This window comes from Mastigoproctus giganteus, chromosome 8 (assembly GCF_048544385.1).
Source record: "Mastigoproctus giganteus isolate SK-2022 chromosome 8, ASM4854438v1, whole genome shotgun sequence".
Taxonomy (NCBI): Eukaryota; Metazoa; Arthropoda; class Arachnida; order Uropygi; family Thelyphonidae; genus Mastigoproctus; species Mastigoproctus giganteus.
In genome coordinates this window covers 140,207,025-140,222,927 of record NC_143582.1, presented here as the reverse complement: position 1 = coordinate 140,222,927, position 15,903 = coordinate 140,207,025, and the positions used below count along the sequence as shown (strand labels likewise).

At 36.8% G+C, this 15,903-nt stretch overlaps 1 protein-coding gene across 1 annotated transcript in view; it reads left to right on the top strand.

Annotated features, from left to right (window-relative positions):
- The window catches only part of Cad87A (cadherin 87A), a 778,434-nt gene that overhangs the window by 649,384 nt on the left and 113,147 nt on the right, over positions 1-15,903 (top strand). The window contains exons 36-39 of the mRNA XM_090378948.1: positions 5,509-5,597; positions 13,858-13,944; positions 14,050-14,182; positions 14,271-14,395. Of these exons, the coding sequence (XP_090235074.1) occupies positions 5,509-5,597; positions 13,858-13,944; positions 14,050-14,182; positions 14,271-14,395 (434 nt within the window). The remainder of the gene's footprint in view (positions 1-5,508; positions 5,598-13,857; positions 13,945-14,049; positions 14,183-14,270; positions 14,396-15,903) is intronic.

Here is a 15,903-nt window from a genome sequence, read left to right as displayed (position 1 = left end):
CTCAGCTGCCTACATCAATGCCAGAGCTTCCGCTTGATCCTCAGGCTACACAGTGGCAATCCCCAAGGCAGAATGCACTGGTCCCACAGCAGCTAGTTGCTGTGGGACCAGTGCATTCTGACAGAAATGGGAATATATATTGTAAAAAGGTGGAATAGGACCAGGGTATGTCTTTCAGGGGGCAAAAGTTGATGCTGTTGTAGCACAGATATCATCTTTTAAGGGCACAAAAGGTGATATTGTTGTACACGTTGCACTAATGACATTAAGAATGGAAGATCTGCAGACAACTTAACAAGTACAGGTCACTGTTGAAAAAAAGTTGCGAGTTATGCTTAAGTTTGAAAGTGTCTACAAATCAGCCCACACATGATGGAGGGAATATACTATGAGAGCCTTGTCAGTCAATTTGGCCCTGTAGGGAGTGTGCAAGGCTTATGGGGTAGAATTTTTCTCAGTGTGATCTGAGCTTGTTAACAGGAGCGACTGCTCTTACAGGAATAGGATACAATAATATTTTCTGATGCTATCAAGAAAGTGTTAGGTGGGTTGGAAAACTGCTAGCTACACAAACTAATAGATTTACAATAGTTGCAAGCAGAAGTAGAAGTGATTCTTGCACTGTTTCTATTGGACTGAGCAGCAGCCTGGAAAACAAGGTGGGTGCGGGGGATTTCAAGAACTTATGGAAGTCATTATGGAACAAGTAAATATGTGGGCAGTGTTTGAGTAACTAAGAGTAAGAGCCGGTGCATGTATACTTGCATCTACACCAATGCTAGGAGTACAATAAATAAATTAGATGAATTTGAGTGCTAGTCAAGACATCAAAGGCAGATATTGTTGGGATATAAGAGACCAGATGTCACACAGGTAGAAGGACTGCAGAATTTTGGAGGACAATATATATCATCATCATCATCATCAGCCATTTTCAATCCACTGCAGGATGAAGGCCTCTCCAGCAACTTTCCAGTTCCTTCTGTTTTGAGCACTGGCCATCCATTTACTACTCAAAAACTCATGAATTTCATCTATCCATCTCCGCCTTTGTCTTCCAGGTTTTCTTCTAGCTCCTCTTGGGTACCATTCTGTTATTTTCTTAGTCCATCTGTCATCATGTCTTCGAGCTGTGTCCTGCCCAAGACCATTTTAGTTCTTTAGTTTTGATAAGAATGTCCTTTACTTGAGTTTGCTGCCTAATCCATGTGTTTCTCTTCTTATCTAACAGTCTGATTCCCAATATAATTCGTTCCATTCTTCGCTGTGTAGTTCTTAGCTTCTCTTCCATTCTTTTGGTGAGTGCCCAAGTTTCACTTCCATAAGTCATGGTGGGGAGTATACATTGATTCATTATTTTACGTTTCAGACAAACTGGGATATTGCTCTTCAGTATGTGACTATATTTCCTGAATGCTATCCATCCAAAATTTATTCTTCTCTTGACTTCCAGCCATTTATCATTATTACAGCTAATAACTTGTCCCAGATAAGTATATGACTCCACCTTTTCAATTACTGCTCCTTCAATCATTATTTCCCTTTCCGTGGCATACTTGTTCATCATTACTTTTGTTTTAGCCATATTCATCTTTAGTCCAAAATCCTTACTAACTGTGCATAACTGATTAAGATTTTCCTTTAATTCTTTGGGATCGTGGCTTATGACCACAATGTCATCTGCAAATCGTAAATGGTTTAGGTACTCTCCGTTCACATTGACTCCTTTCTGCGACCAGTCTAATCTTCTGAAAGCTTCCTCAAGGGCAGCAGTAAACAGCTTCGGAGATATTGTGTCTCCTTGTCGAACTCCTTTCTCGATTTTAAATTTGCTACAATTTATATATACAATATATATAGAAAGGACAAAAATGTAAAAATATGTTTGTTTTGTGGCGGTCTCCAGGGTTACCCCCATTAGCTGCACTGTAGCATCTGTATAAAACATGCCAATGCTGGCAGTGTGCTAAGAGTAGATGTGTAGGGCGTGTGTTTGTTGGTTGAGTGTTTGCCAGCTCCTGGCAAACACTCAATAGAACAAACTTAAAAAATACTGGCATCTTCGCAGGCATGGAGCATAGAATGAGTTTGTTCGCTGCTTCCTGCCTTCCATCCTTTGCCATGTGGAGGTGCAGTAGGGTTCACATTGTACTGGCAATATGGCCAGGAAGAGGTTCCTCCAGAGAGGAGACTCCCCCTGGGTCCCAAAAAAAAAAAAAAGTGAAAGTGAAAGTGAAAGGAAGATGGTACGTCTGTGGGAGAAGGCAGGTTGCAGGGAGGGGAAGAATAAAGTTTTAAGCAAGGGAATGGAAGAGAGAGGCATCCCTTGAGAAAAGTTGAGTTAGGACTGTGGAACCCTCTGGTTCCAATCAGGATTCTTCAGCTTGATGTTGTGCTGTGGTCTTTGCCATTGTTAGTGAGCATCCAGTTTGGTGTCCATCTGCACCTGTATTCTATTTATTATTATTATTATTATTAATATCCATATGATGCAAGGAAGCCTGAGGCTTATGCTGCACCAGGGGAAAAAAAAAAAAAAAAAAACAGTTCCCAGCAACCGAGAGAGAGAGAGAGAGAGAGAGAGAGAGAGAGAGAGAGAGAGAGAGAGAGAGAGAGAGAGAGAGAGAGAGAGAGTGTGTGTGTGTGTGTGTGTGTGTGTGTCAAAATTAGACGGGAATCACCAAGAAAGAGAAGAATGATGATATCCAGCTCAGGACCCTGGGTGTGCCAAGCCCATACTCACTAGATGTGAGCCCCCGGGGTTAGAGTAGTAAGGATTCTTCTCCTGCATTTGAAGAGGCTGTCTGCAAAGTCAGCAAACAAGGTGAACCTTTGAGGAGTCGAGATGAGATTTTTGATATTTTCTTGATCATATACTTCAGTGATTATTTGTAGTTGAGCTCTTAGATCCTGATAAATGTAGCATTGGGAGATTAGGTGATTGACTGTCTCTGGTGATCTGCAGGGGCAGAGAGGTGAGTCTGTTAGTCCAAGAGAGTACAACTTGGAGTTTATATTGCCATGTCCAGTTAGCAAAAAATATAGGTGAAGTCTAGGCCTAAACCACGTAGCGTATTGTTTGTCGAATATTTTAGATTCTGGTAGGAATTCATATGTGGTTCTTCCTAGCGCCGAGACAGTCCACTCCCTTTTCCATTCATTTGTCATTTCTTTGATTATTCTCTTGTCGTCTTCTTTAGTTGACTTGTTCACGCTTATTGCTATAGGTTTGTAAGCCCTCTACTGCTACAGTTTTGACTGACATTGTCATTTAATTAAATAACTGCTAGGACTGTTTAATCCTGCATTCCAGGTTCATACTGTTGGTGTATGAGAGTATTGGCAGAGGGAGTAAAGTAAAAGAACATGGTAACATATAACAACATTTATTACAAATAGAAATAATCATATACACAGTATTCTCTCATGCTATCTGGTCATCATTATTACTGATGTTGGTAATGAGTTTGCACCCGGGATAATCATAAGGACTTTTGCCATTTTGAATATTTTTATAATGCTTTTCTTTCTTATGGCATTTAACAAATAAATTCAACAGAACTGATCAATTGTATTCATTTTAAAGAGAATTGTCAGGAGGATTTCATACTATTAGGAAGGAAGCATTTGGTTTTAACACATTTATTCTGTCTTAACGTTCACCATTCACACAGAAAGAAAAGAAACTGCATGCTTACCAGGACCAATTGTTATCTTCGAGGGCTGATGGTTTGACTGTCTCCCTGGTCTTCCCGCATTGAATAGAGGCGTTGTAACAGGCTTCTGTTACAACATCTGAAAAGGCTTTGGTGCTACGACGACAGTGACAACAATATCAACAACCGCAGTAACTCTGCACACTCTGTTGATGTCTTTTTGGGCCTTTTTATATTCTTTACTTTCCTTTCCCCCTCCAAGACCAGCTCTCTTTCATTAGCCACTATGAGTCACGAGTTTCCTGTCCATGAGGAATGACATAATCCAAAAGGAGTCCCTTTGTGTCTGGTTGTCTTATTTGGTGCCACGATGTCAGAGATATTAATAAAACTGCCCACCTACTTTCCCCCACTGGCTTCCCTTTTGGCCAGACTCCCACGGCATCCTTTCTGTTCCCGTCTATTTTCCGGTCATAAAATCTCTTTAAGTATCTTGGCTTGAGAAACCAAGCTTCTGCATTCTTTTTTCCTTGCACATTAATTAATTAATTTCTAGATAACATTTCCCCCTGGTTAATGGTTTCCTGTGGACAGTGTTTTGCTGTGACTGTTGTGTTCTTTGGCCTGCATGCACTGATAGGAACTAGGGAGACTTTACCTTACTTCTTATCAGATATGGGGAGAGAATCATGCAACCCAGTTAGAGCGAGAGGTTTTTACATTCCCTGACATCCATATGTTTGCTAGCTACTTTGGGAATATTTTCTCCATTTTTCCATCTGGTACTGAGTTCCCATTAGCTTCATGATTCAGGCTTAATGTTCCTCTGGTACAATATTGGCAAGGTAGTAATTAATTGGATTCGACAGGTTCACAGGGAAAGTAAAACTCTCGGGCTAACAATTATCACACAACTAAACTTCAGTAAACTTACAGATTTTTGTGAGGAACAATGCCAATATTATTGGCATTGTTCCTCAGAACAATGTGCATAAAATGCTGTGTCCATAATAATTTTTTTGGCTCAGGGTCTTCAGACAAATTTCATACAATTTCCACAATTTTTGAAACCAAACGCTTGTTTAAAATGCATTGGCAAAACCAATAATCAATCAGCATTTAGTTATATTTAAAAATTTAAGATATTGCAAATTGTTTCCCTTACCTTTAAGAGAATGGTTTACCTTTTCCAGAGCAAATTTTTTTGAAAATGTCTGAGCCCTGAGCAGTGAGCTATGTGGAGTTGAGTATCTTCACAAAATCTTGAAAATTTGTAAAAATGAAAACTCTGTACATAATGCTTTTGAGTGAAAATAAGAACAGGTTCATCTTCTTTTATTTTGACTTAGTTGCTCAGTGTTAGTGTGAAATTATTTCATATATCATATCAGAATTTAAAAAAAAAAAAATGCAAAAATATTTTAAAATATTCCGAAAAAATAGTAAAAATCTGTAAAAAAAAGTTGCCATTACTTCCTTTTTTGATGTAATATTATCTTCTACATCTATTTATGCATCACTTCATGAATTTCATCAACTGCTCTATTTACATATCATGAACAAAAGCAGAAAACAATGACTGAAAACAAGCATAACTCCTCCTCCTCCAATTTTAAAATCTGTTTTTAAATTGGAAGAGGAGGAGTTGATGCTTGTTGCAATTATTAAGAAACTGAGATAAGATGTGGCAGCACTTCCTGGAAGTGTGTGTGTGTGTGTGTGTGTGTGTGTGTGTGTGTGTGTGTGTGTGTGTGTGTGTGTGTGTGTGTGTGTGTGTGTGTGTGCGTGCGTGTGCGCGTGCGCTCTGTACCATAATCTGATTCTGTTTATGTTATAAATACTTTAATTCTAGCTTTGGGTGTATGAACCTCATCAGCTTGTTCGAATTATTATTACTCAACCTCCAGAAGAAGTTAATAAGCATAAAGGACAAATTGTTCAGTAAGTAACAGGAAACTAGTTAATCAATTTAAGTTATAACTAATACTTTATTTGAAAATAAATTACCTTTATATAATAGGTGTGCTTATTTCAACACTAATATATGCAATTTTTGACATGCACAGGTATCCTATAATCAATCATGAACATCCCTGATTGTGGCTTTGTTTATTTGTAGTTCTTTTCCTTTTACTTCCCAGATTTTAAATACTGAACTGTAGACTATAAATAATAATGACTTATTTCAACCACTGCTTATTTGCAGACAGTTATTACCTTTTCCTTTAAATAAGGTGATTACTTTTGATATACTGCATTTAATGTAAAATTTAAAAAAAAAATTAACATATATAGTCAAAGTTCTTTTATAATGATTTCCCAAGAAAATGAGGAAAAAGGTTGTATTGATAGTTCATAAAATCAGCTAAAGTTTGAACATTTAATGTAAGTCTGCTAATACAATGTAATATAGTCTGATTCAGAATATATACTACAGCATGAAACAAGAAAGTCATGACTACATTTTTCTTTGGTTTTACAGTTAGGAAGATTAATTTGTAAATTGCATATGTACAGTATTATTTATTACATACTTACATATGTAACAAGGCCTAACCATAGACAGGGAATTCCTTTCGGAATCAGTAGGCTCCTCTTCTTTATCACTACTAATTTCAGGTTTCTTTGTGTCTGCAGCCCATAATGAGACTTAAATTTCTAGACACATCCACCAGAAGACTTAAAATCTTTAGTATTCATCCAGTACAGAAATGATTCAGCTTTACTTTTTAAAAGATTTCCATCTATCGGAATGTTTTTTGCACGCATCATCATTAGCCATTCCAGGAGTACCATTTCTCAGGTTCCTGATACATCTTTCATGCTTCTCTCCTATGTGGCACAGCATTTTCTCCAAGAGTCATTTTTCAGTCTTTCAGAATGGCAAAATGTCTTAGAATGTATGTCATTATCTACATCTTGTAAAATTTTAATTTTGTTTGCAATTCGCAAAGCTACCAGCTTCATAGTGAGTTGTAGGAGGCCAACAATGAGTGATTTCTCGCAGTCAGCCTGCAAGTTAGTCATTAACTTCAAAATGTTTTTTTTTTATTTTTAAATGTGAATGTTGTAATAAAAAATAAATAGAGTCACAAAATTTTTGGGTTCTTGTAGAGCATTAATTCACCTTTCAAGGTCATTATAACAAATGCAAAATAGCATTAGGTTCATGGGAAATCAGACAGGATCTGCCACAGGACCTACCTCATTGTAACATGTTGGGACATTAAAAAGAGGGTCACTATAAAATGCTTTGACTGTATATAATAAATAAATAAATTTTTTGTTTATATTCTGGGATGACCACACGGTCAGAGTTCAGAAATAGAGAATAGAAGAAACTGCACTGTATTTAGCAGTCATGGGCTTGAATCCCACTTATTCAAAGCACATTTACATATGCACCCTTGTGCCTGACCACTCGGCTACAGTTGGTGTGTGTGCATGCGCAATCAATAATACATTATATGCATCATACATAAAACAGTAATGCTTATTTTTAAATTTACTTGTTTAATTTTTCTACAAAACATTTAAAAATTTGTAAGACAGAGATGTTTCTTTCCTCCTCAAACACTGCTTTGATTAGACTACATTTGTTTCATGTAAGTACTCACACACTAGCAAGGCTTTTGTGGATTTGTTGGATGATTGTTTTCTACATCAGCATGTTCAGGAGGCAACTAGAGAGAGTAATACTCTTGATTTGATTATCAGTAGTGATTCTCATTAAGAATCTGCAGATAAATGAACCACTAGGTGGCAGTGATCACAGTGTTCTGAAGTGGGATTTACTCAAAGAGGTAACTACCATTAGGGGTAAAGGGAAGGGGTATTGCTTTCGTAAAGGCGACTACGATGGACTGAGACAGTATTTAAATTCTATACAGTGGGACCAACTGATGATGTTACCAACAGCAAATTCAAAATGGGAAGCATTCAAAGAACTTATCTTGGAAGCTACTAGGCTTTACATACCAACTAAGAAATATTGTTCAAGGTTTAGGCCTAAGTGGATGTCAGATGAACTAATGAGGCATATGGCAGAGAAGAAAAATGCATGGGATACATACAAATTAACACGTGACACAGAAGCCTATGATAGATACAAGTTGATCTGTAACCAAGTTACAAAGGAGGTTAGGCAGGCGAAGGCAGATTACGAGAAATCTTTGGCAAAGGATGCTAAGAAAAACAGCAAGGATTCCTTTACTTATGTAAACTCTAGAAGGAAGGGGATGAATCAGATTGGTCCACTTGATATCGATGGGTCAACTGTTGATGATCCTGCTCAGGTAGCTAACAAACTAAATGAATATTTTGCATCGACATTCACACATGAGGAGTTATTCAGCGAGGGGAATGCCAGAGGTGTATTCAACTGTGGCAGTAAGCTAGAGAATCTTGTAATAACTGAGAGTAAAGTGGAGGAGAAATTGTTGAAGATAAACACAAGAAAGGCACCTGGGGTGGATGGGATCTATCCAGTTATATTAAAGGAGGTAAAGGAAGTAAGCAAACCCTTAGCCATAATTATGAGAGCTTCCTTGGACTCAGGGGAGGTACCCATGGACTGGAGATGTGCAAATGTGACCCCAATTCACAAAGGAGGATCAAAGGCTGACACAAGTAATTATAGACCTGTGAGTTTAACTTCTGTTCCCGGAAAATTAATGGAGGCACTGGTTAAAGAAGCACTGCAGGATTATCTAGACAAGACTTCAGTTATAGCTCGGACACAGCATGGTTTTGTTAAGGGGAAGTCTTGCCTGACCAATTTGATACTATGATGCAGTCACAAAAGAACTGGATGCAGGGAATAACTTTAATATTATATACTTGGATCTTAGAAAGGCTTTTGATACTGTTGCACATGGAAGACTGCTGCACAAATTGGAGCAGTGTGGCATTGGAGGCAAATTGCTGCTATGGATAAAGGGGTGGTTGAGGAGGAGAAGACAGAGAGTGGTAATCAATGGACACTGCTCATCGTGGACTAATGTTATTAGTGGAGTCCCTCAGGGTTCAGTATTGGGTCCTTTATTGTTTTCTGTATTTATAAATGATATTGATGATGGTATATCAAGCTTAATGTCCAAGTTTGCAGACGATACAAAGGTTGGCAGGGTTGTCAAGGACACTACTGACACTATGCTGCTGCAACAGGATCTGGAAAGGTTGAGCAGATGGGCTGAGAGGTGGCAAATGAAGTTTAACATTGACAAATGTAAGGTACTACATATGGGAAACAGCAACCCCAGAGCAACGTATCAATTCTGTGGTATCTAACGTATCAACACTGACAGTCGTAGAGAATGAAAGGGACCTGGGGGTGGTTGTGCAGGCTGATATGAAGTTCTCTGAGCAGTGCAGACGGGCTGCAAGAGTAGCTCATGGTGTATTGTCAATGATATATAGGAATTTTTCTAGCAGGGATAAGGAGGTGATTATTCCCTTGTATAAGGCAATGGTCAGGCCACACCTAGAGTACTGTATACAGGCCTGGAGGCCTCACAAAGGGGTGCTCTTACGAAGAAAGGCTTAAGTTTTGCGAATTACAGTGTCTGGAGACTAGGCACCAGCGAGGTGATCTGATAGAGGTGTACAAAGCCTTGAATGGTTTGAGCATGTTCAATGCTGATGGGATTCTTCCTCTTGCTCAGAATAATCACCTGAGAGGGCATAAATTCAAATTGAGGAAAGACAGATGTAGGATAGATATGTGGAAATTTGCCTTTAGCCAGCGGGTGGTTGGTAGGTGGAACAGACTTCCATCCCTTGTCGTGGAAGTTGATAGCCTAAATAAGTTTAAGGCTCAGCTGGACAGGTATTTCAAACGAACAGAGGGGTGAAGTGGAAGTGGTTATTTTTTATTTATTTATTTTACTTTATTTTTTTTTTTGGCTGATGCTGCATAAGCTTGCTTTCTTGCATCAAATGCCTCTACTAATGCTAATGCTAATGTTGTTACAGTCAGACATTACAGCATTTAATGTTAATTTTTATCCATTAAAATATCATTGATCATAGTAAAGAATAAAAATATTAGTACACAGAATTAATGCATACTAATATTTAGAAATGGTTCAGCATAATATTATAACTTTTCCTTACTTTTATGGAAAAAAATAAGAAAAAATTATAACATTAGAAAGAAAGATACTTATATTACATAAATTAAATAGAGAAATATTGTGTTTTCTATTATGTGACTATGATACTCTTAATTACAAAAAAAAAAGACCAAAGATATAATTGGAACAATTTCATTTGGCTAATGTTTCTAACTTGTAAATTTTATATGTAACTAATTTTGTGATCATTGAAGGATATTTCTAAGGCAAGCTTCTAATAATCAGTAATGGGAAAGAAAAATTTCTGCATTCCAAATGATTTATTAATTTAAAAGAATTTTACATAAATTTTGGCTACTAAAACCATATACAGTTTCAGAGCTTTTCAGAACTCCTTCCACAGTAAGAATGATAGATATAGCCTATGATTACATACTGGCTCTCTTCCCTTCCAGCTTTGTAACTGACTGATTGCCATACATTGCCACCCAATTTGAATAAAAATACTGTGCTTACATAAAACTGAAAACTGACTTTTAGTCAGATTTTGGTTTTAGTACATTTATTTTTATAAGTGTTTCAATATTTTTATTTCAGTTTGGTGTAACCACAGTATTTTTTGATTGATTAATCTGGAATCTTGGTTAGGTCATTGCTGTTATCAATAATCAGTTACTTGAATCATCTGGAAACTAAGCATCTGCAAAAAAAACCTAACTGAAGTGTTTAAGGCATTTAGTGGGTTGAGTAAACTAAATGCTGATGGCATCTTTATCTTGGATGATACACACAAGGAGACATAAATTTAAATCAGAAACACCACCACTTCTCTGATATCCCAATGATATCCACATTTTATGTCTTAACCAGCAGTTCAAATTCATCAATTTATTTACTATACTCCTAGCATTGATACACGAGCACCTGTTCTTACTTATTGCTTACCCTAACACAGCCCATGTATTTACGTGCTCCACAATGTCTCCCAGAAATCCTTGAAATCCCTGGCACCTTGCTTTCTAGGCTGCTGCCTGTTCTAATAGAAGCAGTGCATGAATCACTTTCAACTCTGCCTGCAGTTATTGTTAATTTATTAGTCTGTCTATCCCCCTGAGCTAGTAGTTTTCCGATTCGCCTAAAACTGCCTCAATAGCATCAGCAAATGTTCTTGCACCATTTCTATTTAAGTGTATCCCATCCCTGTAGAAGCAGTCTCTCCTGTTCACAAGCACAGACCAGGCTGAGAAAAATTCTACCCTTTGAGCCTTGCACAATCTTTCCAGGGCCGAATTGATCAACAAGGCTCTCATCGTATACTCCCTTCTTTCTTTTCTGGGCAGAATTGCAGACACTTTAAATTTAACCCTAACTTGCAAATTTTTTTCAACATTGTCCTGTATGTGTTAAGTAAGTCTGCAGATCTCCTTCTCTTAGTGTCATTAATGCCAACGTTCACAACAATATCACCTTTTGTCCCTTAAAAGATGATATCTGCTATACAATATTGTCAACTTTTGCCCTGGCAGATATTCACCTGTGCTATTCCACCTATCCCTACTGCACAATATATTTCCCATTTCCCTGAAAATAGAACCACCAACAACTAGCTCTCGTGGAATCATTGCATTCTTCTTTGGGGATTGCCACTGTGTTGCCTGATGATCAAGTGCAAGCTCTGGAGTTGATGTAAGCATCTGAGAGGTTGATGGGCCTCCAATTTAAATCCTATGAGGGCACCCACCCTGTTCTTTAAGCTGTCATAAAAGCCCATAACAATGCTGAGTTGGCACCTAATATCATCATACTTTTTACGTCAAGCACACAAAAACATCCCCTCTGGCAATGTTATGTATCATTCCAGATAGCTCTGCAGTCATCAAATAATCAGTACATTTCATATGGTTGTGATTCAGAGTACATCCACTCCCTCAGTTTTCCTCTGAGCCATGGCACTCCCACTACCTTGTGCCATTTGCTTTGCTGCTGTGTTTTGAGGCAAAGTGTGAGGTCTTAGACCTTATGCTTTGCCTCAGACCAGAGCAGCAAAGCAAAGGGCTCAAGACCACATAGCATAACCTGTGCATTGTGTAAGGTCTTAAACCTTACACTATGCACCAGTTATGCAATGAAATTTATGTATATATATACATATATTGCAATATCGAGCTTACGGAATATATATTTCCGTAGGCGTGATATGCCCTATCAAGTTTATGTTATGTGTATTACACTATATGTTTGTAAGTAGTTATAATAGATAATAAATTTATCTAACTCTAACTTACATGATTCAAACTATTGAGCTACTGATTTGCCACAATTAAAAATTAAACAATTAAATTAAGAGTAAAACAAACACACATTTAAAAACATATTTTTTTTGTTTTAGCTAATAAACTTATTTATTAGCTAAAACAAAAAAAATGCACCAACCAACCTGTGATTAGAGCTTACAAGCTACTTGTTTACCATGATTTAAAACTTACAATTCCACTAATATGCACTATACTACTAGTTAACTGATACTATATTTAAGCCAAATCGCTGATACAAAAAAGCTCTGCAAATATTAATGTCACACATTATGTAATACAGGGGGTCCCTGGTATCTGAGTACCCACAGTTACGAGGATTTGAAAATTAAAGAATTTTAAGGAAGCCCTAGAGAAAATTGACCAAACACTTAAATATTTTTATGAGAACGACCCTCTTCATGATCATACAGCAAAAGTTAAGCGCAAAGTTAAAGACATAACTAAATGCTACAACACAATTTTATCTGAAAAAATATGGTAAAAAAAAAAAAAAAAACAACTCTGGATTCATTATTTGTAAAACTGAAAAATAGTGGTACTTCAATAAACTTTACTTAACCTTACATTGTTCAACATATTGTAATAAAAAATGTCTAATAAAATAATTGTCTCACTTTTCAGTTCCTTCAATCCATTTTTTACTATGTACAAGTACATAATACACATTATGAAAATTTGTCCCCGTTTAAAGTGGAATTTTCTGGAACCAATTATCCTCGGATAACGAGGACCCCTATACTTGATAAAGTTAAGTTATTAAAACACGTATGTATTTCTATAAATTATAGTTTATAAGCTTCTTATAATACTGATTACACTAATACAAAGCTATGTATAAACCTCCAAGTACTTCTATATCAATACTAAAATGAAGACCAATAGTTTTCTTCTGTGCAGAAAATGTTTTGTCATTCATTAAAAGTTTGTTTGTCTTCCTAATTCTTTAGGTTTGAATGGCATCCACATTCAGTTATAGCTAAAGTCAAGTCCTGCATTCCTTATGTGTGAGTGACACCATGTCTCCAATATCCCTATAAATCTTCATTTGATGACTACTTCAAATTCATCAAATTTATTTACAATGCTCCTAGCATTAGTGCACATGCAGCTATATATGCACTTGTGTTTATTGTTTGTTACCCTAACACAGCCCATGTGTTTACTTGTTTCTTGATGTGTGTGAAATAGTGCTTGAAATTCCCGACACCTTGCTTTCAGGCTACTACACTTTCCAATATAAGCAGTTCAAGAATCATTCATGCGTACCTGTGCCTCTAGTTAATCTGTTAGTTTGTTTATCTCCCAAGTTAGCAGGTTTCTGCTCAATAGCATCAGAAAATATCCTTGCACCCCTTCTATTTAAGTTTATCCCATCCCTATAAAAACACTCTCCTGCTAACAAGCCATGGCCAACTTGATTGACAGGGATCTCAACATGTACTCTCCCTCTTATCATATCTCTCCAGAATTGCAAACACTTTCAAATTTAATCGTAACTCACAACCGTTTCCCAATTTGTCCTGTAATTATTAAGTAATTCCTCAGATCTTCTATTCTTAATATCATTAGTATCAGCATATATAACTATATCACCTGTTGTGCTCTTTAAATATCATTTCTGTTCTATAACATCATCTGCATTTGCTCCTAGTGAGAACGGTTCTGTTCCACTTATCCTTTTTTTGCACAGTATATTTCCTGTTTCCCTGACAATAGAGTCACTGACAGTATTTTAACCATATGAAGTATTTCTATATTTCTCTATTACTGTAATGATTAAAATACTGATTTACTTTCTTTCTGTTATTTTAGGATATTGTCCAATGCTACCAATGGCATTGTCGTAATAGATGACATTAGATATCATGTAAATGAGAAGAATAAAATAATTCGAAAATGGTGAGCTATCATTATGTTATCTCAGAATATTTCTTAATTCCCAGTTCAAAATTTTATTATTATTTTACTTTTTTCAAATAAAAAAAGCATTTATTTTTATTTTAGGACAGATTTATATATTCATGTGGCTAATGAACAAGATGATATGCTTCCCATCACCCAAGTATTGGAAGCTGTGGATTCTAACTCAAAACTGCTTAGCTTGCAGTATGATGATCTCCACATTCACAGAGTTGTGGTAATTATTAAATAATTATTTATTAATCATTTTGTATTAAATAAAATATTACTTCTCTACTATAAAAATGATCTTTCACTTTTCACAGCCAGTGTACGTAGGCTTCATCCAAGAAGATTTTGATTTGGCTTTAACTGTTCTGATTGCCTTGCTCGTTGTGATATTTATTGGATTCATTACTGTTGCAGTGTGCTGTCTCTGCTTGAAAAGGTGGTATGTATAAAACTTTACTAATGTGATCTATTATTGAAAAAAAATAATGCTTAAAATAATGATGGCCCAAAATAACCATTGTCTTAAATGTCAAAAATTATATGTGAATTAAAAATTCTGCATGCAGAATAAAAATATATCTATTCAATACTGGTTTAACAATGAAACAGCATATGAGCAAGTGAGTGTCAATGATTAAAGTAAAATTAAAAATTTAAGAAACTATCCAAATCATGGCAAGAGGCAAAAATTAACATAAAATATTTAGATAATATAATGTATTCCAGATCATATAATGGAGCCATCCAAAAAATGGTATAAGTAATATTAAATTTAATATATGATAATAATACTTGTTGACCTACATTACTAGCAAAAATAACCAAAGAGGCTTTGGTTACTTTTGCTATGATAGTATCTGTATGTATACATAAAACTGTGAGGCTCTAATAGAGACTTCAGCTAGTATTTTCAAGTAAGCAAAAAAGCAACTTGTTTCTGTTTTAATGATTATACAACTCATGAAATCAACACTGCCATTTCTGTATTTTTACCTTTATTTAAATATAGAGATCTGTCAAGAGACTGTTATGCACTCTTTCTCTGCTTCCTGTTGAAGACTTTTTTTTGCCAATTTTGTCTGAAGAACCATTATTATGATCAACCAGTTAATCTTTTTTATATGTACAGGGTGAGTCACTACCAGTGCAACAAACTTGCAGGAGGTGTAAGGGTCACAAAGACGAATCGGAATCACATAGCATTGCAGGGTCCGAAATGCCTTCGTCATGTGGTAGAGAACATTGAATGGGAGGTCGCGTGAACAGCGATCCCGCTGGAAGTCAGCATTTGCGAACCGTTTCTGTTGAAGAAACCAAGTAGCAAAAGTCCTCCGGAGTGGATAATCCGCAGGCTCCAATGATTGGACGCGTTGCAGATGGTATGAACTCATTTGGTTTGTTGACAGTATCCTCCATACAGTGGATTGGGAAAAACCCAATCGTTGGCCTATCGCTCGAATACTCGTACTCGGATTGCCTTCTGCAAGACGTAGGACATTCTCCTCATTGTCTGGCATCCTCGTCGTTTGCTCTCGATTCATGGTACCTCTCGTGAAACAACCAGTCTCACGTAACCTTCTGTGCACACATGCAAAAATCGTATGATGAGGAGCACACCTGTGCGGGAAATGTTCCTGGTACAAGCGCAGAGCAGCACGCCCGTTACAGTCCGCAGCTCCATACGCGAGGTGCATGTCGGCCAGTTCAACGTTTGAATACTCGTCCATCCTACTGCCTCGGGAACTGGTTCGCAAATGCTGACTTCCAGCGGGATTGCTGTTCATGTGACCTCCTGTTCAATGTCCTCTACCGCATGACGAAGACATTTCGGACCCTGCAATTCTATGTGATTCCAATTCGTCTTTGTGCCCCCTACACCTCCTGCAAGTTTGTCGCACTGGTAGTGAATCACCCTGTATATAAATCTTATGACAATAAATACATAAT